Below are 27778 nucleotides of genomic sequence, written 5' to 3' on the forward strand. Positions count from 1 at the left end.
GTTTGTTCTACAAGGACCTGGGAAGGAGAGAGAGAGAGAGAGAGAGAGGGTGTGACTCGGGGCTCCAGGAAAAGGCTGACAGAAATGGATCATGGCAATTTAGGAACCACTATGTAGAGCAGAGAAATTCGGCTAGAGCACCTGAATCACAAAACAGGTGGAGCGATCCCCACCTCAGGTTCTACGGGAAACTGCTGTCCATCTAGGCAGAATCCTGGACTCTTTATCATTTTCCCTTCAGGGAACCGACATTTTTGATTGGTTTACTTTTTGAGATTTATGGATATGCTCTCGTAAAACCATGAGCTGGCCAACGATGCCAAGGCCTGTCTCTTGGCCTAATTTAATGTGGCTAAGAGTCACTGAAGGGTTTCGACTTCTAAGCCCTGGGGTAGATACTATCATTATTATTCAGTGTTTAGTACAGTGCTCTGCACATAGTAAGTGCTCATTAATTAGACAGTGAGCCCCTTATGGAACAGGGACTGTGTCCAACCTGATTAGCTTTTATCCATACCAGTGCTTAGTACAGTGCTGACACATACTAAGTCCTTAACAAGTATGACAATAATATTTACCATGATAGTAATAAATTCGATTGATTGATTGTTCGATTGATGGGCTGGTATAGCTGGGGCTTTGGGGATTGAATGAGGGAAGGGTTAGTGCAGGAGGTGAGATTGAAGAGTGACTTTGGGGATCTAGAAAGGGCTTTCCTGACTTGAAATTGATTTCAGTCTCAGTCTCCCCTTTAGATTGTAAGCCCCTGAGAGGAGGAATCCTAATTACTAACTCTATTGGCCTCTCCTAAGCACTTAGTACACTGCTCTGCGCACGGTGGGTACTCCAAACCACTGAATGATTAATTGATTGTTACTTTTATCTGGGACACCAAAACATCAGAGCCCTCAGTTAGATTCATCTCCATTGCATGACAGTGTCCACATTAAAACCTGGTCTTTGGGAAAACCCCGAAAGCTGAAGCTCCATTAGCAGGAAGTCCCCAAACACATGCGGTCACTTCTGTGTAAGAAAGGTATGATGAGAGACTGACCTCAGAACAGGAGGGGTGGAATCTGTAGACCACAGTTGACCTATGCACAGGAGAGTGAAGTCATAGAGCTCCAGCCACCGGAGAGAAAAATGGATGATAGCCAGGCTCATTGCTGAATCCACCCCATTCTGGCAGCTGGCCAGCACTGGACACAATCATGGACAGCTGGAGGAACCCAGCAAGGTGAGTCCAGGGTGAGAGGAGGAGTGGTCAGAGAGGGGTTAGGCTGGGGGGCGCTAAGGGGCTGGGAGCCTGAGAGGTTGGGGGACTGTGATCAGGAGGCTGTGAATTTGTAGGGCTGGGCCTATGAAACTGGGGTCTGGAAGGCTGGGAGACTAGGAGGCTGAAGACCTGGGGGGGCTAGGGAAACTGGCTGACCTGAAGGGATGAGAAGCAGTGATGCCTAGTGGAAAGAGCACGGACCTGAGAGTCAGAGGACCCGGTTTCTAATCCCAGCTCTGTCATTTTCCTGCTATATGAACGTGGGCAATTCACTCAATGTCTTTGTGGTTCAATTTCCTTAACTGTAAAATGGTGATTCAATAAATGTTCTCCTTCCTACTTAGACTGTGAGCCCTGTGTGGGACAGGGAAGGTGTCTTCTCTGATTCACTTAATAATAATGTTGGTATTTATTGAGCGCTTACTATGTGCAGAGCACTATTCTAAGTGCTGGCATAGATACAGAGTAATCAGGTTGTTCCACGTGAGGCTCACAGTCTTAATCCCCCATTTTACAGATGAGGTAACTGAGGCACAGAGAAGTGACTTGTCCACAGTCACAGAGCTGACAAGTGTCAGAGCCAGGATTTGAACCCATGACCTCTGACTCCGAAGCCTGTGCTCTTTCCACTGAGCCACGCATAGTAACTGTGATAATGAGGAGGGGTGTGAGGGCAGGGGGGATGAAGAATCAGACCTGGGCCTAGGAGCAAAGGAACCTGAGAGAGGTCAGAGTGGGAAGTGGCCCAGGGACTGGGGATGGGGATGGATCACTGGAGTAGATGAACAAGTGAATGCTAAGTTCCAGAGGTCACTGGCCCCGGAAAGGAGAAGGGCTGAGCCTCCAGTCTCAGGGTTGGGGGATGAGGGCCTAGTCGTATTATTATTATTATGATATTTGTTAAGTTCATTCAATAGTATTTATTGAGCGCTTACTATGTGCAGAGCACTGTACTAAGCGCTTGGAATGTACAAATCGGTAACAGAGACAGTCCCTGCCCTTTGACAAGCTTACAGTCTAATCAGGGGAGACAGACAGACAAGGACCTTGACAATTAATAGAATTAAGGGGAAGAACATCGCATTAAAACAATAGCAAATAAATAGAATCAGGGCGATGTACAGTTTATTTCGTTTCGTTTATTACTGTTTATTGTTGTCAGTGCTGCCACCCACCTCTCTGGCCTCTCCATGTCCCTCCTCCCCCCCTCCCCCCTCCCGCCCCTTCCTATCCTCCCCTTCCCCTTCCCCTTCCCCTCTCTTGCTCAGCTCTTTCCCGCTTTCTCCTCTGTCTCCTCCCCCCCTCCCCTCTCCCGCCCTAGAACCCCACTTTACCAGCACTACCCCTCTTCCCCCTCCCCCTACTCTTCCCCCCACCAAACCCCCTCTTCACCCCCTCCCCCCTTCTCTCTTCCCCACTCATGCCCCATCCCAGTCCTCCTGTCCCACCGCTACCCCTCATCCCCCTCTCCCCGTCCAGGGCCCCGCCACCTCCTTCCCATCCAAACCCTCCTCTCCCCCACCCTTCCCCCCCTCCCCCCCTTGCACCCACAGCTACTTTCAAGTGTGGCCTCTGGAACCCCCGCTCTATTACAGGTAAGCTACCTTTCATCCATGACCTTTTCCTCTCTCGCTCTCTCCTCCTCCTCGCCCTTTCGGAAACGTGGCTCTCTCCCGAAGACACGGTCTCCGTCGCCGCTCTCTCCGGCGGAGGCCTCTCCTTCTTCCACTCCCCCAGACTCACCGGTAAGGGAGGAGGCGTCGGCTTCCTCCTCTCGCCCCGTTGCCGCTTCCGCACTATCCCTCCTCCCCCCTCCCTCTCCTTCCCCTCCTTCGAAGCCCATATCGTTCGCCTCTACCACCCCCTCCAGTTACTTGTCGCCGTCATCTACCGCCCTCCCGGTCCCACCTCCGACTTCTTCAACTACCTTGACCCCTTTCTCACCTTCCTTCTCTCCTTCTCTCTGCCCACTCTGATCCTCGGAGACTTCAACATCCATACGGATGTACCCGACGACTCCTCTGCCGCCCTCCTGCTATCCCTCCTCGACTCTGCCGACCTCCTCCTCCACCGTACCGCGCCCACTCACCGACTCGGACACACCCTCGATCTCGTCATCTCCTACCGCTGCACTATCTCCTCCCTCACCGACTCTGAAATCCCTCTCTCTGACCATAACCTTCTCACCTGCCTCATCTCTCACACTGCCTCCCCCTGCAAATCTTCGCTACTGCCCCACAGAGACCTCCGCTCTCTCGATCCCATCGGTCTCTCCAATAGCATCTCTCCTCACCTTGCCGCCCTGTCCTCTCTTCCCACTCTCGACGATCAGGTCTCCGCTCTCAACTCCACCCTCTCTACTCATCTTGACTCTCTCGCCCCCCTTTCCCTCCGCCGCTCTCGCTGCACTAAACCACAGCCCTGGATCACCTCCTCCGTCCGCCTCCTACGCTCCTATGCTCGAGCTGCTGAGCGCTGCTGGCGAAAGTCCAAGCACCGAGCCGACCTCACACACTTCAAATTTATCCTTTCCTGCCTTAACTCTGCCCTCTCCTCCACCAGGCAAAGCTTCTTCTCCTCCCTCATCGACACCCATGCCCGTCACCCCCGCCGACTGTTCCGGACCTTTAACTCTCTCCTTAGGCCCCCTGTTCCTCCCCCTCCCCCATCTCTCACCCCCAATGATCTGGCCACCTATTTCCTCACGAAAATTAACACGATCAGGTCTGAGCTCCCCAAAGTCACCCCTCCGCCTCTCCCCTCCCCCCCACCGACCCCCTCCCCTACTTTCCCATCCTTCCCTGCAGTATCCTCAGAGGAGATCTCCTCCCTCCTCGCAAGTGCCACCCCCTCCACCTGCGCCTCGGACCCCATTCCCTCTCACCTTCTTAAAACCATCGCCCCTGCCCTCCTACCTTCCTTAACTTCTATTTTTAACCACTCAATCTCCAAGGGCTCCTTCCCCTCTGCCTTCAAACATACCCACGTCTCCCCCATCCTAAAAAAACCCGCTCATGACCCCACTTACCCCTCCAGTTATCGCCCTATCTCCCTACTACCCTTCCTTTCCAAAATCTTAGAACGAGTCGTCTACAATCGATGCTTAGAATTCCTTAACTCCCATTCTCTCCTAGACCCCCTCCGATCTGGCTTCCGTCCCCTCCACTCTACCGAGGCTGCTCTCTCTAAGGTCACCCATGACCTCCTTCTTGCCAAATCCAATGGCTCCTACTCCATTCTGATCCTCCTTGACCTCTCTGCTGCCTTTGACACTGTCGACCATCCCCTCCTCCTCCATACCTTATCTCACCTTGGCTTCACGGACTCTGTCCTCTCCTGGTTCTCCTCTTACCTCTCTGGCCGTTCATTCTCAGTCTCCTTCGCTGGAGCCTCCTCCCCCTCCCATCCTTTAACTGTTGGAGTTCCTCAAGGGCCAGTTCTTGGCCCTCTTCTGTTCTCCATTTACACTCACTCCCTCGGTGAACTCATCCGCTCTCACGGCTTTGACTACCATCTCTACGCAGATGACATGCAGATCTACATCTCCGCCCCTGTCCTCTCCCCCTCCCTTCAGGCTCGCATCTCCTCCTGCCTCTGGGACGTCTCCACCTGGATGTCGGCCCGCCACCTAAAACTCAACATGAGCAAGACTGAGCTCCTCATCTTCCCTCCCAAACCCGGTCCTCTCCCGGACTTCTCTATCACCGTGGATGGCACGACCATCCTTCCCGTCTCTCAGGCCCGCAATCTCGGTGTCATCCTTGACTCGTCTCTCTCGTTCACCCCACACATCCGATCCGTTACCAAGACCTGCCGGTTTCACCTCTACAATATCGCCAAGATCCGCCCTTTCCTCTCCACCCAAACGGCTACCTTACCGTTACGGGCTCTCGTTATATCCCGGCTAGACTACTGTGTCAGCCTTCTCTCTGACCTCCCTTCCTCCTCTCTCGCCCCGCTCCAGTCTATTCTTCACTCCGCTGCCCGGCTCATCTTCCTGCAGAAACGATCTGGGCATGTCACTCCCCTTCTTAAACAACTCCAGTGGTTGCCTATCGACCTCCGCTCCAAACAAAAACTCCTCACTCTAGGCTTCAAGGCTCTCCATCACCTTGCCCCTTCCTACCTCTCCTCCCTTCTCTCTTTCTACCACCCACCCCGTACGCTCCGCTCCTCCGCCGCCCACCTCCTCACCGTCCCTCGGTCTTGCCTATCCCGCCGTCGACCCCTGGGTCACGTCCTCCCGCGGTCCTGGAACGCCCTCCCTCCTCACCTCCGTCAAACTGATTCTCTTTCCCTCTTCAAAGCCCTACTTAAAACTCACCTCCTCCATGAGGCGTTCCCAGACTGAGCTCCTCTTCTCCCTCTACTCCCTCTGCCATCCCCCCTTTACCTCTCCGCAGCTAAACCCTCTTTTTCCCCTTCTCCCTCTGCTCCTCCACCTCTCCCTTCCCATCCCCACAGCACTGTACTCGTCCGCTCAACTGTATATATTTTCGTTACCCTATTTATTTTGTTAATGAATTGTACATCGCCTTGATTCTATTTAGTTGCCAACGGTTTTTACGAGATGTTCTTCCCCTTGACTCTATTTATTGCCATTGTTCTTGTCTGTCCATCTGCCCCGATTAGACTGTAAGCCCGTCAAACGGCAGGGACTGTCTCTATCTGTTGCCGACTTGTTCATCCCAAGCGCTTAGTACAGTGCTCTGCACATAGTAAGCGCTCAATAAATACTACTGAATGAATTAACAAAATAAATAAGGTAATGAAGATATATACAGTTAAGCGGACGAGTACAGTGCTGAGGGGATGGGACGGGAGAGGGGGAGGAGCAGAGGGAAAGAGGGGAGAAGAGGGTTTAGCTTTGGAGAGGTGAAGGGGGGGATGGAGGGAGCAGAGGGAAGAAAGGGGGGAGCTCAGTCTGGGAAGGCCTCTTGGGGGAGGTGAGCTTTAAGTAGGGTTTTGAAGGGGGGAAGAGAATTAGTTTGGCGGAGGTGAGGAGGGAGGGCGTTCCAGGGGTCCGTTCCAGCAGGAGGACGTGGCCCAGGGGTCAACGTGGGATAGGCGAGAACGGGGGACGGTGAGGAGGTGGGCGGCAGAGGAGCAGAGCGTGCAGGGTGGGCAGTGGAAAGAGAGAAGGGAGGAGAGGTAGGAAGGGGCAAGGTGATGGAGAGCCTCGAAGCCTAGAGTGAGAAGTCTTTGTTTCGTGCAGAGTGTGATAGGCAACCACTGGAGGATTTTAAGAAGGGGAGTGACATGCCCAGAGCGTTTCTGCAGGAAGATGAGCTGGGCAGCAGAGTGAAGAATAGACTAGAGCGTGGCGAGAGAGGAGGAAGGGAGATCAGAGAGTAGGCTGACACAATAATCCAGCTGGGATTTTATGAGAGCCTGTACCAGTAAGATAGCTGTTTAGGTGGAGAGGAAAAGGAGGATCTGGCGATATTATAAAGGTGAGACCGGCAGGTTTTGGTGACGGATTGGATGTGTGGGGTAGAAGCTAGAGGGGAGGAGGGGGAAAAGGGTAAGCCCCCCACCAGGTCTGGTCCCCAGGCCCGCCATATAGCCCCTGCAGAGGAGCCGGGATTGGTGGATGCAGCTCACTCTGATAATGGGGTGTCTCCTCCCCCTCAGATCTCCCAGCACCATAAGCCGCCTCCTGGTGTTTCACATTGCAGTGACATTGACCATTAAGCTGCTGATATCGATATTGACCCTGGTTTTCGTTCTGTGTGAGTATGGACTTTGCCCGGCCCACCTGAGGATGCCAGACCCCCCGACTCAGGACACTGAGGGCTCAGAAGAACTCCTCTCCCCAGCTGCCAGATCCCAGAATCTGCCCCATGCTCCACAGCCTGGGGCTGTGACCTCAGACCCCGTGGCTGAACCCTCACACACATGGCCACGATTCTTGCCTTGGAGAATTACCCAAGGTCCTGTGGGCTTCCTGGGGCCCTGGGGTCCTGGGGAGGTGTTTATTCCTGAGTCTATGCCCCTCTCTATGTCACACTCCCTATGGGACTCTCCCCAGACCTCTCTCCTCTCCTCCCCTCCAGACTATCGCCGCTCCTCCCTTCCAGCCTCTCTCCACTCCTCAAGAACCTCCAATAGTCTCTTGAGGGACCTCCAATGGTTGCCCTTCCCTTTCCACATCCAACAGAAACTCCTTACTTTTGGCTTTACAGTACTCAAATCAACTTACCCCTCAGACTCACCTTGCTACTTTCCTAATACAGCCCAGCCCGTACACTTTGCTCATCCAATTCTAGTTTTCTCAATGTACCTCGATCTCGTTTTTCTCACTAGTGAACTTTCACCACATGCTGCCTTTGCCCTGCAGTGCCCTCCCTCTTTGTATCTGACATTTACTCTCCCTCCCTTCATCTCCTTCTTGAAGGCACATCTCCTCCAAGTGGCCTGCCATGACTAAGTAATGTTGGTATTTGTTAAGCGCTTACTATGTGCCAAGCACTGTTCTAAGCGCTGGGGTAGACATAGGGGAATCAGGTTGTCCCACGTGGGGCTCACAGTCTTAATCCCCCTTTTACAGATGAGGGAACTGAGGCACAGAGAAGTTAAGTGACTTGCCCACAGTCACACAGCCGACAAGTGGCAGAGCTGGGATTTGAACTCATGAGCCCTGACTCCAAAGTCCGTGCTCTTTCCACTGAGCCACGCTGCTTCTCCTCCTTCCCTCTTCTCCTACTCCCTTCTGTGTAGCCCTGACTTGTTTCTTCTATTCATCTCTGCTCCCAGCCCCACAGCACTTCTGTGCATATGTGTAATTTATTCATTCATATTAATTTGGGTTGGTCAATCTTAGTTGATAATAATAATTAATAATAATAATAATTGTATTTGTTAAGTGTTTACTTTGTGCCAGGAACTGGTGGAAGGACCCACAGATGCCACAGGCATTCCTCAGGCCTTGAGAGGCTAGAAAGGAAACACTCACAATCCTGGGGTCCAGTTCACTGGTCATACATCAGTTATGAGTATTTATTGAGTGTTTACGGTGTACGAAGCACTGTATTATGTGCTTGGGAAAGTACAGTCCAACAGAGTAGGTGGATTTGATCCCTACTCATAAGGAGCTTATAGTCTAGAGGGGGAAAAGACGTTAAAATACATTATAGGTGGATATGTAGATAAATGCTGTGTGTTGGGGAGGTAAAAATCAAAGTGTTTAAGAATTACAAAAGCAAGTGTCTAGGCAACAAAGAATGGAAGACAGACAGAGGAAATGGTGCAGAAGGGTGGGCAAATGGGGAAATGAGGACATAGGGGAGGCCTTGCCTAGAAGATGTGATTTTAATAGGTCTTTGAAAGTAGAGATAGTGGTAGACTGACAAATATGAAGCAGGAGGATGTTTCAAGCCAGAAGGAGGATGTGGGCAAGTGGTCAACAGCAAAACAGATGAGACCATGCTCATCAGAGAGGTGTCTTTCCATGACTGTGGACAACAGTCTAGGTGAAGGCTATCTTCCCACCCAAACCATGTCCCCGCTCATTGACTTTCCTGTCACTGTGGGTGGTGCTACCATCCTTGCTGTCTCTCAAGCCTGTAAAGTTGGCATTATCCTTGACTCCTCTCTTTCATTCAACCTTCATATTCAATCCCTCAGTAAATCCTGTTGGTTACACCTTCCCAACATAGCTAAAATAATAATAATAATAATAATGCTGGTATTTGTTAAGCTCTTACTATGTGCAGAGCACTGTTCTAGGTACTGGGGTAGATGCAGGGTAATCAGGTTGTCCCATCTGAGGCTCACAGTTAATCCCCATTTTACAGATGAGGAAACTGAGGCACAGAGAAGTTAAGTAACTTGCCCACAGTCACACAGCTGACAAGTGGCAGAGTTGGGATTTGAACCAAAGACCTCTGACTCCCAAGCCCGGGCTCTTTCCACTAATAATAATGGTGGTATTTGTTAAGTGCTTACTATGTGCAAAACACTGCTGTACGCCCTGGGGGATACAGGCTGATCAGGATGTCCCACTTGGGGCTCACAGTTTTAATCCCCATTTTATATCTGAGGTAACTGAGGCACAGAGAAGTTAAGTGACTTGGCCAAATTCACACAGCTGTCAAGCAGCAGAGCTGGGATTAGAACCTATGACCTCTGATTCTCAAGCCCAGGCTCTTTCCACTGAGCCACGCTGCTTCTCTGTAGGTAAATGTGGTCTAGGGGTCTGCGGAGGGACAGGTGAGATTGAGATTGAGAATTGAGATTGAAAACTTTGCACCAGAGGAGCAAAGTGTGTTGACTGGGTTGTAGAATGAGAGAAGTGAGGTGAAGTAGGAGGGAGCAAGGTGATGGACTGCTTTAAAGCCAATGGTGAGGAGTTTTAGTGTCCCTGAAATGGAAGCAGAAGGGGCCCTGGCTGACCCCAGGCCGGGGCAGAACAGATCCCAGCTAGGAGCTCCGCTCTATCAGGAGGTGAAGACGTGTCCCGCTTGAGTGTCCCCTTGGGCAGAGGAAAGGAAAATTTCTCTGCATATCCCATTCTGATGATGTCTCCTTCTCTCCTGTTCCTCTCTGCAGCTCTCCCGAACTCCCAGACCCAGACAGCTGCCATCAACTCCAACTTCACCAATCTGACTAACCTGACCTTCAGGACCCCCCAAACCACCCAGCCCTCCTGGACCACCCAGACCTCAGACTGCACCCCAAGAGGTATCCGTGGGATTCTCATTGAGAATCTGGTTTCAGCTAGAAACCTAGAAATTTCTGAACAATTTGGAAATGTGATACCAGGGGCTGGGCATCAGGAGGTCCCCCTGTTGGTGGGGGTCCCTCTCTGGAAGGGAAGTATCTCCCAGGGCCAGAGGTTGCTCTGAATCCCATTTTTGCCACCTCTCTCTCCTTCCTCCTCCTTTCTGCAGTGTCAGGCCCCTCCCAGCCCCTTGCTGGTGTCAAGACCCTCACACCCTCCGTGGCCACCTCAGAGCATTTCCCTCAGAGCCCCATTCAGTAGAGCAAGCAGGAGGCTCAGTCCATGCCAGTGCTCCAGATGAGGGTTTGGGTGATTGACACAGGCTGATCTGGGATAATAATAACATTATTAATAACAATAATAATATGAGTATTTGTTAAGTAATATTGTATTAAGCAGTCAGTATTTGTAAGGAAGCAGCGTGGCTTAGTGGAAAGAGCACGAACTTTGAAATCAGAGGTCATGGGTTCTAATCCCAGCTCTGCCACTTACCAGCTGTGTGACTTTGGGCAAATCACTTAACTTCTCTGTGCCTCATTTACCTCATCTGTAAAATGGGCATTAAGATTGTGAGCCTCACATGGGACAACCTGATGACCCTGTATCTACTCCAGGGCTTAGAACAGTGCTTTGCACATAGTAAGAACTTAACAAATATTATAATTATTATTATCATTAAGCTTTTAATATGTGGCAGCCACTATACTAAGCTCTGGGTTGGATAATTGGGTGGGACACAGTCACAGTCAGTCAGTTTTATTTATTGAATGCTTACTGTGAACAGAGCACTGTACTAAGCACTGGGTCGTGTACAATACAATAATAAACTAACACATTCCCTTCCCACAACGAGCTTGCAGTCTATAGGGGGAGACAGACGTCAATATATATAAATAAATTACAGATACAGACATAAGTGCTGTTGGCTGGGAGAGGGGATGAACAAATGGTACTTGTTAAGCACTTAATGTGTGCCAAGCACAGTGCTAAACACTGGGATAGTTACAAGTTAATCAACATTGAACTCACACTCTTAATCCCCATTTTTCACATATGAGGTAACTGAGGCACAGAAAAGTAAAGTGTCTTGCCCAAGTCACATAGAAGACAAATGTCAGAGCTGGGATTAGAACCCGTGATGTGGTTCAGTGGAAAGAACACGGGCTTGGGAGTCAGAGGTCGTGGGTTCTAATTCCAGCCCTGCCATTTGTCAGCTGTGTGACTTTGGGCAAGTCACTTAACTTCTCTGTGCCTCACTTACCTCATCTGTAAAATGGGGATTAAGACTGTGAGCCACACGTGGGACAATCTTGTATCTCCCCCAGTGCTTAGAACAGTGCTTGGTACTTAGTAAGTGCTTAACAAATACCATCATCATCATCGTCATTATTATTATTATAATGATTCTGACTCTCGGGCCAGTGCTGTATCCACTACGCCATGCTGCTTCCCTAATAAAGCGAGCAAGTCAGGGCAACTCAGAAGGAAGTGGGAGAAGAGGAAAGGAGAGCTTAGTCAGGGAAGGCCTCTTGGAGGAGATGTGCCTTCAATAAGACCATGAAGGGGGAGAGAGTGATTGTCTGTTGGATTTGAGGAGAGAGGGTGTTCTCAGCCAGAAACAGGAGATGAGCGAGAAATCAGAGGTGAGATGGACGAGATCAAGGAACAGTGAGTAGGTTAGCATTAAGAATGTCAGCCCTAAGTGTGACAGGGGTTGTGTCCAACCTGATTTGCTTGTAGCACACTAGAATTATTCTTCTTATTCTTATTAGAGGAGCACAGTGTATGGGCTGGGTTGTTGTAGTCATTTATTCATTCATTTGTATTTATTGAGTGTTTACTATGTGCAGAGTACTGTACTTAGCCCTTGGAAAGTAAAATTCAGCCATAACAAAAGACAATCCCTGCCCAAACCGGTTTACAATCTAGAAGGGGGGAGACAGACATCAAAACAAGTAAACAGGCATCAATATAAATAAATGGAATTATAGGTGTATATACACCAAAACAAGTCAAGAGGCACTTATATAAATACATTGAATTATAGATTTGTACATATATAAGCGAGTGCTGTGGGGCAGGGAGGCGGGTAGAGCAGAGGGAATGAGTCGGGGTGACAGGGAAAGTAGGGGAGCTGAGGAAAAGAGGGGCTTAGTGTGGGAAGGCCTCTTGGAGGAGGTGAACTTTCAATAGGGCTTTGAAGGGGCGAAGTTGATTGTTTAGTGGATTTGAGGAGGGAGGGTGTTTTAGGCCAGACGTAGGATGTGGGCCAAGCATTGACAGCTGAACAGGTGAGAACGTGGCCCAGTGAGAAGGTTAGCATGAGAGGCGTGGAGTGTGAGGGCTGGGATGTAGAAGGAGAATAGCTAGGTGAGGTAGGAGGGGGCAAGGTGATTGAGTGCTTTAAAGCCAATGGTGAGGAAATTCTGTCTGATGCAGGGGTGGATTGGCAACCACTGACGGTTCCTCGTTCTTGTCTGTCCCACCATTGACCCCTGGCCCACGTCCTACCACTGACCTGGAATGCCCTCCCTGCTCACATCCGCCAAACCCACTCTCTTCCCCTCTTCAGCCCTACTGAGAACTCACCTCCTCCAGGAGGCCTTCTTAGACTGAGCCTTCCCTTTCCCTCTGCCCCTACTCCCTGCCCCATTCCCCCTACTCCCTCCCTCTGCTCTACCCCCTTCTCTTTCCCATAGCACTTGTGTGTATTTGTATATATTATTTATTACTCTATTTTATTAATGATGTGTATATAGCTATGAGTCTATTTATCTTGATGGTATTGATGCTTGACTACTCATTTTGTTTTGTTGTCTGTCTCCCCCTTTTAGACTGTGAGCCCTTCGTTGGGACGGGATTGTCTCTATCTGTTGACAAATTGTACATTCCAAGTGCTTAGTACAGTGCTCTGCACACAATAAGCACTCAATAAATGAGATTGAATAAATCAGTGAAACTTCTTGAGGAGTGGGGAAACATGACCTGAACTTTTTTTGTAGAAAAATGATTGGGGCAGCAGAGTGAAGTATGGCCTGGAGAGGGGAGAGACAGGAAGCAGGGAGGTCAGCAGGGAGGCTGATGCAATACCCCAGGGGTATGAATAAATGAATGGAGAGGAAAGGAAATTTTTTGGGGTTGTTGTGAAGGTGGAACAACAGGATTTTGTGATGGATTGAATGTGTGGGTTGAATGAGACAGAGGAGTCAAGGATAATACCCAGGTTATGTGCTTATGATGCAGCAAGGATGGTGGTGCAATCTACAGTGATGGGAAAGTCAGGAGAAGAGCAATGTTTGGGTGGTAAAATAAGAAGTTCTGTCTTAGACATATTAGGTTTGAGGTGATGGGATGACAAAGAAGTCCCCCATAGGGCTCACAATCTTAATCCCCATTTTACAGATGAGTTAATTTAAGGAAGAGAGAAGTGAAGTGACTTATACAAGGTCACACAGCAGACAGGTGGTAAAACGGGAATTAGAACCCAGGTCCACTGACTCCCAAACCTGGGCTCTTTCCACTAGGCCTTGCTGCTTTCCAGAATGGTGGGTGAGGGGGGTGGGGACCCACAGATGCCATAGGCATCTCTCAGGCTCTGACAGGGTGGAGAGGACACACTCACAAAACTGAGGTCCAGTTCACTGGTCAAACATAAATGATCAGTGTTTATTGAGTGTTTACTCTGTAGAAAGCACTGTATTAAGCGCTTGAGAAAGTACCGCCCAACAGAGTAGGTGGATATGATCCCTGTTCCTAAGGAGTTTATAGTCTAGAAGGGGAAAAGACATAAAAATGAATTACAGGTGGATATGTAGGTAAGTGTTCTGTGTGGGGGAGGTAAAAATCTAAATGCTTAAGAATGACAATAATAATAATAATGTTGGTATTTGTTAAGCGCTTACTCTGTGCCGAGCACTGTTCTAAGCGCTGGGGTAGACACAGGGGAATCAGGTTGTCCCACGTGGGGCTCACAGTCTTAATCCCCATTTTACAGATGAGGTAACTGAGGCACAGAGAAGTTAAGTGACTTGCCCACAGTCACACAGCAGCGTGGCTCAGTGGAAAGAGCACGGGCTTTGGAGTCAGAGGTCACGCGTTCGAATCCCGGCTCTGCCACTTGTCAGCTGTGTGACTGTGGGCGAGTCACTTAACTTCTCTGTGCCTCCGTTACCTCATCTGTAAAAATGGGGATTAAGACTGTGAGCCCCACGTGGGACTACCTGATTCCCCTGTGTCTACCCCAGTGCTTAGAACAGTGCTCTGCACATAGTAAGCGCTTAACAAATACCAACATTATTATTAGGTTGCAGAGCGGGGATTCGAACCCATGACGTCTGACTCCAAAGCCCGGGCTCTTTCCACTGAGCCACGCTGCAAAACTAAGTATCTAGGCAACAAAGAATGGAAGACAGATAGAGGAAGTGGTGCAGAAGAGAGGGCAAATGGGGAAATGAGAATTTAGGGAAAGACTTGCCTAAAAGGTGTGAATTTAATGTAGGGCTTTTAAGGTAGAGAGAGTGGTGGACTGTCAAATATGAAGCAGGAGGATGTTTCAAGCCAGGAGGAGGATGTGGGCAAGTGGTCAACAGCAAAACAGATGAGAAAGAGTTACAGTGAGTAAATTGGTGTTAAAGGAGAGAAGTGGGTGGGTTGGATGGTTGCAGGAAATCAGTGAGGTAAGGTGGAAGGGGAGAGCAGATTAAATGCCTCAAGGATGATGGTAAGGAGTTTCTGTTGGTTGTTAGTGATGGCAAAAAGATGTGGAGATTTGGAGAAGGATGGGCAACCACTGGAGGTGTTTGAGGAATGGAGATATGTGGGCTGAATAGATCTTTAGAAAAATGATTGGGGCGCCAGGGGGGTCAGCAAGGAGGTTGATGCATAATCAAAGCCGTTTAGAAGAAGTGCTTGGAGAAGCAGGAGCCAGAATCCCCAGATGTCAAATTTCTTGGCCTAGTGGTCTGATGATGATGATAGTATTTGTTGAGCACTTACTATGTACCAAGCCCTATACTACCTGCTGGGGTGGTGACAAGATTATAGGGTTATTAAACCCAGTGAAGGCAGGGATTGTCTTTCTTTACTGCTGAATTGTACTTTCCAAGCGCTTAGTACAGTGCTCTGCACACAGTAAGTGCTCAATAAATACTATTGAATGAATGAATGGATGAATTCATAGAGTGCTTTTTCTATGCAAAGCACTGTACTAAGTGCTTGGGAGAATACACTATAACAATAAACAGACATATTCCCTAGCCTCAACATGCTTACACACTAGAGGGAGAGACAGACATTAATATGAATAAATTACAGATATGTACATAGTGCCGTGGGGCTAACACCATCCCTGTCCCACAAGGGGCTCACAGTATCCATCCCCATTTTACAGATGCAGGAACTGAGGCACAGAGAAGTGAAGTGACTTGCCCAAGGTCACACACAGACAAGTGGCATAGCATGGATTAGAACCCAGGTCCTTCTGACTCCCAGGTCTGTGCTCTACCTAGTAGGCCATGCTGCTTCTTTACGGTGACTTCCATTTCTAGCAAAAGACAGGCCTTCCCCAGGTTACATATTTTCCCGCCCCCTCTCCCCAATTTCCTCTTCAACCCCTCTGCTTCACCCACGAACAGGTGCACTCGTAGCATCCTGCAGCATCTGTGCCCACGTCGTGCACACCTTGTTACCTAAGTACTCACTCCCTTGCACATCCACTTTCCTTCTTCCTCCCACCAGTGATTTACTTTAGTGACTTTCTCCTTACATAAATTCAAAGATCCTTTAGGGTAGGTGTATGCCTACTAATTGTATTGTCCCCTCTCAAGTGCTCAGTCCATTCCTCTACTCATAATATGCACTCAGTAAACACTAAATACTGTCCCTTGTGCTTAGAACAGTTCTCTTCTCTGCACACTGTTAGTACTACATGCCATCGATTGATTGAGTACGGCAATGTTTACTAAGTACTTGTTACATGCTAAAGACTGGGGTAGATACAAGGTTATCAGACTGACTACCACGGATTGATTGGACCACGATCAGGAGAGGGGAGTCTGTCCACGGCTGTGGACAACGGTCCAGGTATGAACTGTTATCTTCCCAGCCAAACCCTGTCCCCGCGCCATTGATGGGACTTTCCTATAACTGTGGATGGCACCACCATCTTTCCTGCCTCTCAAGCGTGTAATCTTGGCATTATTCTTGATTCCTCTCTCTCATTCAACTCTCATATTCCATCCATCAATAAATCTGGTCAGTTCCACCTTCACCACATCACTAAAATCCCTTCCCTCTCCATCCAAACTGCTATTACATTAATACACTCACTTATCCTTATACAATCAGGCTGACAAGCAGCATGGCTCAGTGGAAAGATCCCGGGCTTGCAAGTCAGATGATGTGGGTTCTAATCCCGACTCTGCAACTTATCAGCTGTGTGACTTTGGGCAAGTCACTTAATGTCTCTGTGCCTCAGTTATCTCTTCCGTAAAATGGGAATTAAGACTGTGAGCCCCACCTGGGACAACCTGATTACCTTGTATCTACCCCAGTGCTTAGGACAGTGCTTGGCACATAGTAAGCGCTTAACAACTATCATTATTATTATTATCATTATCATTATTATCTATTATCTTACCCAGCCTGGATTACTATCAGCAGCCTCCATGCTGACCTCCCCTGCTCTGGTCTCTCCCCACTCTAGTCCACACTTGACTCTATTGCTCGGATCATTTTTCTCCTGAAACGTTCAGGACACGTTTCCCCACTCCTCGAGGAACTCCAAGGGTTGCCCATGCACCGTTACATCAAACAAAAACTCCTCATCATTGACGTTAAAAAACTCAATCACCTTGCCCTCTCAATCATTCATTCATGCATTCATTCATTCATTCATTCACTCAATCATATTTATTAAGTGCTTAATGTGTGCAGCGCACTGTACTACGTGCTTGGGAAAGGACAGTACGGTAATAAACAGTGACATTCCCTGTCCCCAATGAGCTTACAGTCTAGAGGTGGGGAGACAGACATAAATACAAATAAATAAAACTACAGATATATGAGAAGCAGCATGGCTCAGTGGAAAGAGCCCGGGCTTGGGAGTCAGAGGTCATGGGTTCTAATTCCGGCTCCGCTCCTTCTCAATTGTGTGAACTTGGGCAAGTCACTTCACTTCTCTGGGCCGCAGTTACCTCATCTGTAAAATGGGGATGAAGAATGTGAGCCCTATGTGAAGCAGCATGGCTCAGTGGAAAGAGCACGGGCTTTGGAGTCAGGGCTCATGAGTTCGAATCCCAGCTCTGCCACTTGTCGGCTGTGTGACCGTGGGCAAGTCACTTAACCTCTCTGTGCCTCAGTTCCCTCATCTGTAAAATGGGGATTAAGTCTGTGAGCCCCACGTGGGACGGCCTGATTCCCCTATGTCTACCCCAGCGCTTAGAACAGTGCTCGGCACATAGTAAGCGCTTAACAAATACCAACATTATTATTATTATTATTATGTGGGACAACCATATTACCTTATATCTACCCCAGCACTTGGAACAGTGCTTGGCACATAATAAGCACTTAACAGATACCAACATTATCATTACTATATATACACATGTGCTTTGGGGCTGGAATTGGGAGGAAGAACAAAAGGAGTAAGTCAGGGCAAATCAGAAGGGAGCAGGAGATGAGGAAAACTGGGGAGGAGATGTGACTTCAAAATGGCTTTGAAGTCGGGGGAGAGTAACTATCAGGTTTGAGGAGGGAGGGCGTTCCAGGCCAGAGGCAGGATGTGGGCCAAGGGGCTGTAGAAAGACAGGTGAGATGGGGCATAGTGAGAAGGATAGCTCTAGAGGAGCAAAGTATGTGGGCTACATTGTAGAAGGAGAGAAGTGAGGTGAGGTAGGAGGGGGCAAGGTGATGGACTGCTTTAATGCCAATGGTGAGGAGTTTTTGTCTCCTACTACAACCCAGCCTGCACACTTCACTCTTGTAATGTTAACCTTCTCACTGTACCTGAATGAGAAGCAGCGTGGCTCAGTGGAAAGAGCACGGGCTTTGAAGTTAGAGCTCATGAGTTCGAATCCCTGCTCTGCCACTTGTCAGCTGTGTGACTGTGGGCAAGTCACTTAACTTCTCTGTGCCTCAGTTCCCTCATCTGTAAAATGGGGATTAAGACTGTGAGCCCCACATGGGACATCCTCATTCCCCTGTGTCTACCCCAGCGCTTAGAACAGTGCTCGGCACATAGTAAGCGCTTAACAAATACCAACATTATTCTTATTATTATCTCCTCTATTTTGACACGGACCCCTCGCCCATGTCCTCACACTGATGTGGAATGCCCTCCTTCCTCTAATCTGACAGACAATTACAGCCCTGCCCCCTTTGCAACTTCAAACCTGATTAAAATACATCTACTCCAAGAGGCCTACCCCTACTGAGCCCCCGTTTCCTCTTCTGCCACTCCCTTCTACGTTGCTCTGACTTGCTTCCTTTATTTTTCCCTGCATCCACATTTAACGTAATTTAGTTCTGTAAAATAAATACATATAAATTCTGTAATTTATATTAATGTCTATCCCCTTCTAGACTGTAAGTTAACTGTAGGCAGGGATCTCCTGCAAGAGGCCTTCCCAGACTAAGCCCCACTTTTCCTCATCTCCCACTCCCTTCCATGCCTCCCTGACTTCCTCCCTTTGCTCTTTCCCCACTCCCATATCCACAGCACTTATGTACATATCTGTAATTTTATTTATTTTTATTGATGTCTGTCTTCCCCACTCTAGAGGGTAAGCTCATTGTGGGCAGGTAATGTGTCTGTTTAATGTTGTATTATAATTTTCCAAGCATTTAGTTCAGTGCTCTGGATTCAGTAAGGGCTTAGTAAATAGGATGGGATGGATGGATGGATGGATGGATGGATGGATGGATGGATGGATGGATGGATGGATGGATGGATGGATGGATGGATGGATGAATGAATGAAGAATTCCTTTCTTGAGTTTCTTCTTTTCTCTCCCCCACCTGCACACCACCCCTTCATTTAATAATAATAATAATAATGTTGGTATTTGTTCACACTGCTTCTTCATTTCTGAGAAGGGAAGAGTTGACCAGGGTCACAGCAGGTGGAGTGGAGTTTGAGGGGATTCTACTGCCTGGACACCCTTTCCCTTGCCCCTCTGTGTCCTCAGATAGAATGAAGAGTGATTCAAATCAGGGCCAAGAATATTCCAACCAGCTACTCTCCTGCCCCTCTGTGTCTTAAGATGCAGTGAATGATGATTCAAATCACGGCAAAGAATATTCCAAACTAGCTAGTCCCCTCTTTGTCCTCAGATTCAATGAACAATGACTCAAATCAGGGTCTAGAATATTCCAACACAGCTATTCCCTTGCCAACCCTGACCAGGCACCATTTCTCTTTCTGCCCTTCTATAGCAGGCCAAATCCGGCCAGTCCACTGAGACTTTCTGTTCCTGTCCCTCCCACCTTCCTTTGCTCCACCAGTGTCAGCTCCTCTCGCGCTTCTGTAGCAGGGCCCACAGTAGATCTGAACCTGCTTTTATAAAGGAGAGGCCAAAGCACTGATTAGATCGAACTGAACCTGATCTTCCCACCCTCTGTCAAATTCCCAGTATTATACTGAAGTCAGAAATCCCCACACTCCCTATCCAGGTGTCTGAATTCAATCCACTCCTCAGGTGTACTCTGGAGGGTCCTCCCTCTTTCTCTCTCTTTTTCTCTGTCTTTGTCCAGCCAATGATCAAGTGACCATTCACTCCAGCCAGGGAAGCATGGCCTTGCGCCTCCAAGACTTCTTCTTTCCTTGCGCGTCCTCCCACCCAGTTCCCCCCGCCCCTCCATGGGCATCTAGCTGATTGGCTTTTACCCTGCTTCCCCTCCCCCCAGCCCTAATCTATGTGTCTCCCCCACCCCCGCCGTGGACCCTGGACTACCTGGCTAACTGGGTCATTTTTGTTGCATTGTCACATCATGCGCTCTGGTGGGATGAAACTAGCCTTCTGAAGCCACTTCCCATGCTTCTCCCCACTCAATCTTGTATCTCATACTGGGCTTCCTGGCAGTTTTAAAATCTGAGGTAGGGTCTCGCAGAATCCCCAGCCCGTATCCCTTTCCCCTATTTCACTCCCCCAAGATCGGATGGGCTGAGGCTTCACCTGGAGCAATGCTTCAGTTGCCAACACTCATGACCGTGACACCCTCGCTCCTCCGGGCTGTCAGGCAGTGAGGCCAAAGGGCCACGTCTGGGGGAGGAACCCCGTCCATAGCAGTGTCTCTTCACTGGCACTGGGACCTCTGCAGCCATGATTACAGCTGGGTTGCAGTGAGGCCTCTGGAACAGACAGTGAACTTTGTGGTGAGGGAAGAAGTGGACGGGCCCCTCAGATGACAGCCAGCAGCGTAGGGAGCAGCTGAGAGGCAGGGGCCAGGAGCCCCAGTCAGCGCAATCTGCTCCCATTCCACAATCACACCATGACCATGTCTCTACTATGCCTGCCCAGTGTCCCTCTCAGTGTTGCAGGCAGGACCCCCATGGTATAGGGAGACCCCCACGGGCTAACAGTCTCTGAGCACCACCCCAGCCTCCTGTATTCCTCTTCTGTGGGCTCCCTAGGGCAGACACATGGCCTTTCCTCTAGAGCCGGGACTGCATGGGCTCCTCTTCTCCCTCTCAACTGTATATATCTTCATTACCCTATTTATTTTGTTAATGAGATGTACATCACCTTGATACTATTTATTAGCTATTCTTTTAATGAGATGTTGCTCCCCTTGATTCTATTTATTGCCATTGTTCTTGTCTGTCTGTCTCCCCCGATTAGACTGTAAGCCCGTCAAAGGGCAAAGACTGTCTCTATCTGTTACCGATTTGTACACTCCAAGCGCTTAGTACAGTGCTCTGCACATAGTAAATGCTCAATTAATACTATTGAATGAATGAATGAATGAAGTGACTTGTCCAAGGTCACACAGCAGACATGTGGCAGAGCAAGGATTAGAACCCACTTCCTTCTGACTCCCAGACCTGTGCTCTATCTACTAGGCCATGCTGCTTCTTTTCTCTGACTTCCATTTCTAGGGAAAGACAGACCTTCCCCAGGTCATATTCTCCCATCTCCTCTCCCTAATTTCCTCTTCAGCCCTTCTGCCTCACCCAAGAACAGGAGCACTCTCACCCTCCTGCTGCAACTGTGCCCACATTGGGGAACTGTGCCCACATTGGGGACACCCTGCTACCTGTGATTTACCCTAGTGACTTTCTCCTTTAATAGACTCGAAGATCTTTTAAGACAGGTGTATGCCTACTAATTGTATTGTCCCCTCTCAAGTGCTTAGTCCATTCCTCTACCCAGAATAAGCACTCAGTAAACACTAATTAGTGTCCCTTGTGCTTAGAACAGTTTTTTCTCTGCACACTGTTAGTCCTAAATGCCATCGATTGATTATGGCAGTGTTTATTAAGTACTTGTTACATGCTAAGGACTGGGGTAGATACAAGGTTATCAGACTGACTACCATTGATTGATTGATTGGACTACACTCAGGAGAGGGGAGTCTGTCCATGGTTGTGGACAACTGTCCAGGCGTGAGCTGCTATCTTCCCACCCAAACCCTGTCCCCACTCTGACTTTCCTATCACTGTGGATGGCACCACCATCCTTCCTGCCTCTCAAGCCTGTAACCTTGGCATTATTCTTGATTCCTGTCTCTCATTCAACTCTCATATTCCATCCATCAATAAATCTTGTCAGTACCACCTTCACAGCATGACTAAAATCCTCCTTTCCCTCTCCATCCAAACTGCTATTACATTAATACACTCACTTATCTTTATACAGTCATGCTGACAAGCAGCATGGCTTAGTGGAAAGATCCCGGGGTTGGGAGTCAGAGGTTGTGGGCTCTGCCCCTTATCAGCTGTGTGACTTTAGGCAAGTCACTTAACTTCTCTGTGCCTCAGTTATCTCATTCATAAAATGGGGATTAAGACTCTGAGCCCCACCTGGGACAACCTGATTACCTTGTATCTACTCCAGTGCTTAGAACAGTGCTTGGCACATAGTAAGCACTTAACAAATACCAACATTATTATTATTATATATACAGATGTGCTGTGCGGCTGGGATCAGGAAGAAGAATAAAGGGAGTAAGTCAGGGCAAAGGAGAAGGGAGTGGAAGATGAGGAAAACTGGGGCCTTAGTCTGGGAAAGCCTCTTGGAGGAGATGTGCCTTCAAAATTGTTTTGAAGTGAGAGGAGAGTTATTGTCAGATTTGAGGAGGGAGGGCATTCCAGGCCAGAGGTAGGACGTGGGCCAGAGAGTCTGTGGCAAGACAGGTAAGATCGGGGCATAGTGAGAAGGTTAGCACTAGAGGAGCAAAGTATGTGGGCTGAGTTATAGAAGGAAAGAAGCGAGGTGAGGTAGGAAGGGGCAAGGTGAAGGAGTGCTTAAGCGCCAATGGTGACGAGTTTTTGTCTCCTACTACAAACCAGTCCGCACACTTCACTCCTGTAATGTTAACCTTCTCACCGTACCTCGATCTCCTCTATTTTGACACGGACCTCTTGCCCATGTCCTCCCTCTGGCCTAGAACGCCCTCCTTCCTCAAATCTGACAGACAATTACATCCTCTTCCCCTTTCAATTTCTAAGCCTTATTGAAAGTACATCTCCTCCAAGAAGCCTACCCCAACTAAGCCCCTGTTTCCTCTTCTGCCACTCCCTTATACATCGCCCTGACTTGCTTCCTTTATTTTTCTCTGCATCTCAGCCCCACAGAACCTATGTACATATCTGTAATTAATTTGTATTAATGTCTATCTCCCCCTCTAGACTGTAATTTCACTGTAGGCAGAGATCTCCAAGAGGCCTTCCCAGAGTAAGCCCCACTTTTCCTCATCTCCCACTCCCTTCCATGCTGCCCTGACTTCCTCCCTTTGCTCTTCCCCACTCCCATGTACACATAACTTACGTACATATCTGTAATTTTATTTATTTGTATTGATGCCTGGATCCCCCACTCTAGATGGTAAGCTTGTTATGGGCAGGTAATGTGCCTGTTTATTGTTGTATTATAATTTCCCAAGTGCTTAGATCAGTGCTCTGCACACAATAAGGGCTCAGTAAATAGGAAAGGAAGGCAAGGCAAGGCAAGGCAAGGCAAGGAAAGGAAAGGAAGTCTTTCTCGAGTTTCTTTCTTCTTCTCTCTCCCCCATCTGCACGCCACCACTTCATTCCTTAGGAGGGGAAAGTTGACCAGGGTCCCAGGGTGTGGAGTGGGGTTGGAGGGGACTCTATTGCCTGGACACCCTTTCCCCTGCCCCTCTGTGTCCGCAGATACAATGAACAATAATTCAAATCAGGGCCAAGAATATTCCAACCCAGCTACTCTCCATGCCCCTCTGTGTCTTAAGATACAGTGAATAACAACTCAAATCATGGCAAAGAATATTGCATATTAGCTATTCCCCTGCCTCTCTCTGTCCTCAGATACAATGAACAATGACTCAAATCAGGGCTTAAAATATTCCAACACAGCTATTCCCCTGCCAACGCTGACCACGGACCATTTCTCTTTCTACCCTTCTTCTTTAGCAGGCCAGATCCGGCCAGTCCAAGGAAACTCTCTGTACCTATCCCTCCCACCATCCTTTGGAGAAGCAGCGTGGCTCAGTGGAAAGAGCACGGGCTTTGGAGTCAGGGCTCATGAGTTCGAATCCCAGCTCTGCCACTTGTCGGCTGTGTGACTGTGGGCAAGTCACTTAACTTCTCCGTGCCTCAGTTCCCTCATCTGTAAAATGGGGATTAAGACTGTGAGCCCCACGTGGGACAACCTGATTCCCCTATGTCTACCCCAGCACTTAGAACAGTGCTCGGCACATAGTAAGCGCTTAACAAATACCAACATTATTATTATTATTGTTCCGCCCCCTACCCCCCCACTCCCAGTGTCAGCTCCTCTCCCACCTCTGAGCAGGGCCCACAGTGGCAATGAACCTGCTTTTATAAAGGAGAGGCCAAAATATTTATTAGATAGAGCTGAACCTAATCTCCCCACCCTCTGTGAAATCCCTAGTATTATACTGAATTCAGAAATCCCCATACTCCTTATCCAGGTGCTGAATTCAGTCCACTCCCCAGGTGTACTCGGGAGGGTCCTCCCTCTTTCTCTTTCTCTCTCTCTCTCTCTGTCTTTGTCCAGCCAATGATCAAGTGACCATTCACTCCAGCCAGGGCAGTGTGGCCTTGTGCCTCCAGGACATTTCTTGCACCTTCCCCCTACCTGCCCCCACCCCCTCCAGGGGCTTGTGGCTGATTGGCTTTTACCCAACTGCCCCCCAAGAGCTGATCGATGTCACCACTTCTGTGGACCGTGGACTACCTTGCTAACTGGGTCATTTTTGCTGCGTGTTGTGCCATGTCCTCTGGTGGGAGGAGACTGGCCGTCTGCAGCCACTTCCCATCCTTCTCCCCGGTCAATCTAGTATTTCGTACTGGACTTCATGGCAGTTTTAAATTCTGAGGTAGGGTCTTGCAGGATCCCCAACCCCTATCCCAGATCCCTATTCCACTCCCCCAGGATCAGATGGGCTGAGGCCTCACCTGGAGCAATGCTTCAGATGCCAACACTCGTGACTGTGACACCCTCACTCCCCTGAGCTGTCAGGCAGTGAATCCAAAGTGCCTCATCTGGGGAAAAAACCCCACCCTTAGCAGTGTCTCTTCACTGGCACCGGGAACCCCGCGGGCATGGTTACAGCTGGGTTGTAGTGAGGTCTCTGGGACATTCATCCAATAGCATTTTTTGAGAACTTACTATGTGCAGAGCACTGTACTCAGCGCTTGGAATGTACAAATCAATAACAGATAGAGACAGTCCCTGCCCTTTGACGGGCTTACAGTCTAATCGGGGGAGACGGACAGACAAGAACAATAGCAATAAGATCGGGGAATCAATAAGCAATAAGAATCAAGGGGATGAACATCTCATATCCACATCCCAAATCCATCCCCACCCCCAGCACCCTAACCCTCCCCATTGAACTCTGATTCCCCGGGACACAGGGGCCCATGGAGTGGACAGAGTCCAACCCCTCCCCTGCTCTGATCCCCATCACTACTCTCCCTCAAAACCCCCGATTACCCAGGACACAGTGACCTTTGGAATGGTCAGAGTTTCCTTCTCCCCTGTTCTTCCCCTTTGCCCCCCACCCCAGAGCTGAGGGCCCCGAGTCTAAGCTCTGCCCATCAGTTGCTGAAGGCAGTCGAATCTCACCATGTGGGCTATACAGGGGGATTCTGTGACCCCAGGGGGCTCAGCCAGGGCCTGGGGCCTTCTGCTGGGATGGCGGATCAGGGACTGGGCCAGAGGTCCTACGTCGGAGAACTGGGCAGAGGTTGTGGGGGCCTCTTTGGGCCTCACTCCCACCCACTGATCTCTTTCCCAGCCATGTCCTTGAACTGCAATGCAGAAGGCTGGGAGGCCTTTGGGGGAAGCTGCTACCTCATCTGTGAGACCTCACAAAACTGTGGTGGCAAACAACCCAAGTGCAAAGAATGTTCAGACTGTGACCAGGAGAAACATGGCACCTGGAACTGCAGCCGACGGGAATGTTCCCGCGACGGGGCTGACCTTGTGATCATCAACAGCAGACAGGAGCTGGTGAGGCCAAGATAAAGGGGCTCCAAGCACCTCCCCCCCCCGACATGCCCGGAGCGGCAGACGCACTGGGACTCTCACTGCCTGCGGGCCTTCATCCCTCCCTCTCCATCCCTGTGCTCCATGTCCAGGGCAAAGGGAGCTGGTAACCCCCTCTGTCCTTGCAAGCTAGAGGAGCCCTGGACCCTTAACATGGACCCCATGATTCCTCAGTTACTTGGCAGCCCCTGTGCCTGCAGGAAGGGTCCAGGAGCGCAGCCTCCCCCTTTCTCCCAGTCATTCTAAGATCCACAAAGGTCTCCAGCTCCTTCTCCGACTCTCAACCCTCCCCCCAAGACTTCACCCCCACCCCTACCTCCCCTTCCAGTATCTCAGCTCCTTCTTCTCCATCGAATTTCTCAGGGAGATGCAACATTCCTTTCCCCCACTTGCCAGTGCTGGGTCATGTCTATGGACAGAGAGGTGGGGGGAGTCTCCTCCATTAAGCAGCATGGCGCAGTGGAAAGAGCATGGGGTTTGGAGTCAGGGCTCATGAGTTTGAATCCCAGCTCTGCCACTTGTCAGCTGTGTGACTGTGGGCAAGTCACTTAACTTCTCTGTGCCTCAGTTCCCTCATCTGTAAAATGGGGATTAAGACTGTGAGCCCCACGTGGGACAACCTGATTCCCCTATGTCTACCCCAGCGCTTAGAACAGTGCTCTGCACATAGTAAGCACTCAACAAATACCAACATTATTATTATTATTAACTTCCCCCATCCCTGCCCAACCCTCTTGCAGGAGTTTCTCCACAGCAGATTAAGACCATCGGGATGTTTTTACTACATCGGTCTCAACAAAATCCAAGACCAGTGGCGATGGATCAATGGCGAGCCTCTGATAGAGAGCAAGTAGGTTCCCTTCCCGTTATCCAATGGCGGCACCCCTGAGCAGAGGTGACCTCAGGTCCCCCATGGCTCCAGCCCAGCCCAGGGTGGTGGACGATGGGCTGAGTCTCTGGACGTGGCCTCTTGTGGACCTGGGTTGGGGGGACAGAGTAGGGAACAGGGGGTTAGGGAAATAAGGAGTGCTCCAACTCCCATCCCCAGGGTTCTGATCCAGGTTCATGTTCACCTGCCTGAATCTCCAGGCTGGGAGGGGTCCAAGGGTCAGGGGGCAGGGGAAGTCTCCTTTCCCTCAGTGTAGGGGAGAGGTTTCAGACAGCCGTAACCCCTCCCCACCAAACTCCACATTCCCAGTGGCGCACCCAGGAAAGCTCCTCCGGTCCTCGGCTAGACCAGGCATCCCAGCTACCACTGGCTCAGTATGGGCCCTGTCAGGCAGGGGAATGACCATATGGGTCATTGGTCTTGAGAAACAGCATGGCGTAGTGATAGAGCACAAGCCTGAGAGTCAGAGGGTCCTGGGTTCTGAGCCCGGTTCCTCCTCTTGTCTACTGTGTGACCTTGGGCAAGCCACTTCACTTCTCTGTGCCTCAGTTACCTCATCTGTAAAATGGGGATTGAGAATGTGAGCCCCACCTGGGGCACAGACTGCATCCAACCCGATTTGATTGCATCTACCCCAGCACCAAGTACAGTGCCTGGCACATAGTAAGGGCTTAGCAGATGCCATTGTTATTACTCAGGCTGGCATTTCCCTCCAGGCGGAAGTTGTGGGGGTGGGGGCGAAACCATGTACCACCTTCCTCAGCCTGGATCTCTGACCTCTGCCCCGGTCCACATTTCAGGTCTCTGCCCCTGGTCTGCATCTCTGGTATCTGCCTCTGGCCTGGATTCGAGCAGAGTTTGACATAATGGTGCCTGGACTTCTGTCTCCACAGGGTGCCGCTGGAAAATATCAATAAAACAGATACTAGAGACCATCACTGTGCTACGATTCGCCATGGTAACGTGTCAACAGCATCGTGTAATGATACTGATAGACATAACTGGATCTGCGAGAAGGGAGCTGGTGGTCGGAGCTGCCCGACGTCACGGACTCAAGCCAGGGGAGCTTGAGCTTGAAGAGCGGGGATGGAACCAGACAACAGGGCCAGCGGGTCGTTATTCATTCATTCATCCAATTATTTATTGAGCAATTATTGTGGGAGGGGCACTGTACG

The 27778-nt window shown here is 49.6% G+C and overlaps 1 protein-coding gene across 1 annotated transcript; it reads left to right on the top strand.

The window, feature by feature from the left end:
- Nucleotides 1-525: 525 nt before the first annotated feature.
- Nucleotides 526-27778, top strand: LOC114806168 (C-type lectin domain family 6 member A-like). The gene is made up of 5 exons (XM_039915068.1): nt 526-1237; nt 9827-9958; nt 25464-25678; nt 26455-26564; nt 27497-27778. Exons 3-5 carry the CDS (start codon nt 25466-25468, stop codon nt 27672-27674), a joined length of 501 nt encoding a protein of 166 aa, XP_039771002.1. The 5' UTR covers nt 526-1237; nt 9827-9958; nt 25464-25465; the 3' UTR covers nt 27675-27778.

Source organism: Ornithorhynchus anatinus, chromosome 2, assembly GCF_004115215.2.
Source record: "Ornithorhynchus anatinus isolate Pmale09 chromosome 2, mOrnAna1.pri.v4, whole genome shotgun sequence".
NCBI lineage: Eukaryota > Metazoa > Chordata > Mammalia > Monotremata > Ornithorhynchidae > Ornithorhynchus > Ornithorhynchus anatinus.

Excerpts from the sequence above, each read along its gene's own strand:
- LOC114806168 (XM_039915068.1), top strand. The coding sequence starts at position 25,466 with ATGTCCTTGAACTGCAATGCAGAAGGCTGGGAGGCCTTTGGGGGAAGC. Across the intron at positions 25,679-26,454 it reads TCAACAGCAGACAGGAGCTG|GAGTTTCTCCACAGCAGATT; the intron begins GTGAGGCCAAGA and ends ACCCTCTTGCAG. Across the intron at positions 26,565-27,496 it reads GAGCCTCTGATAGAGAGCAA|GGTGCCGCTGGAAAATATCA; the intron begins GTAGGTTCCCTT and ends CTGTCTCCACAG.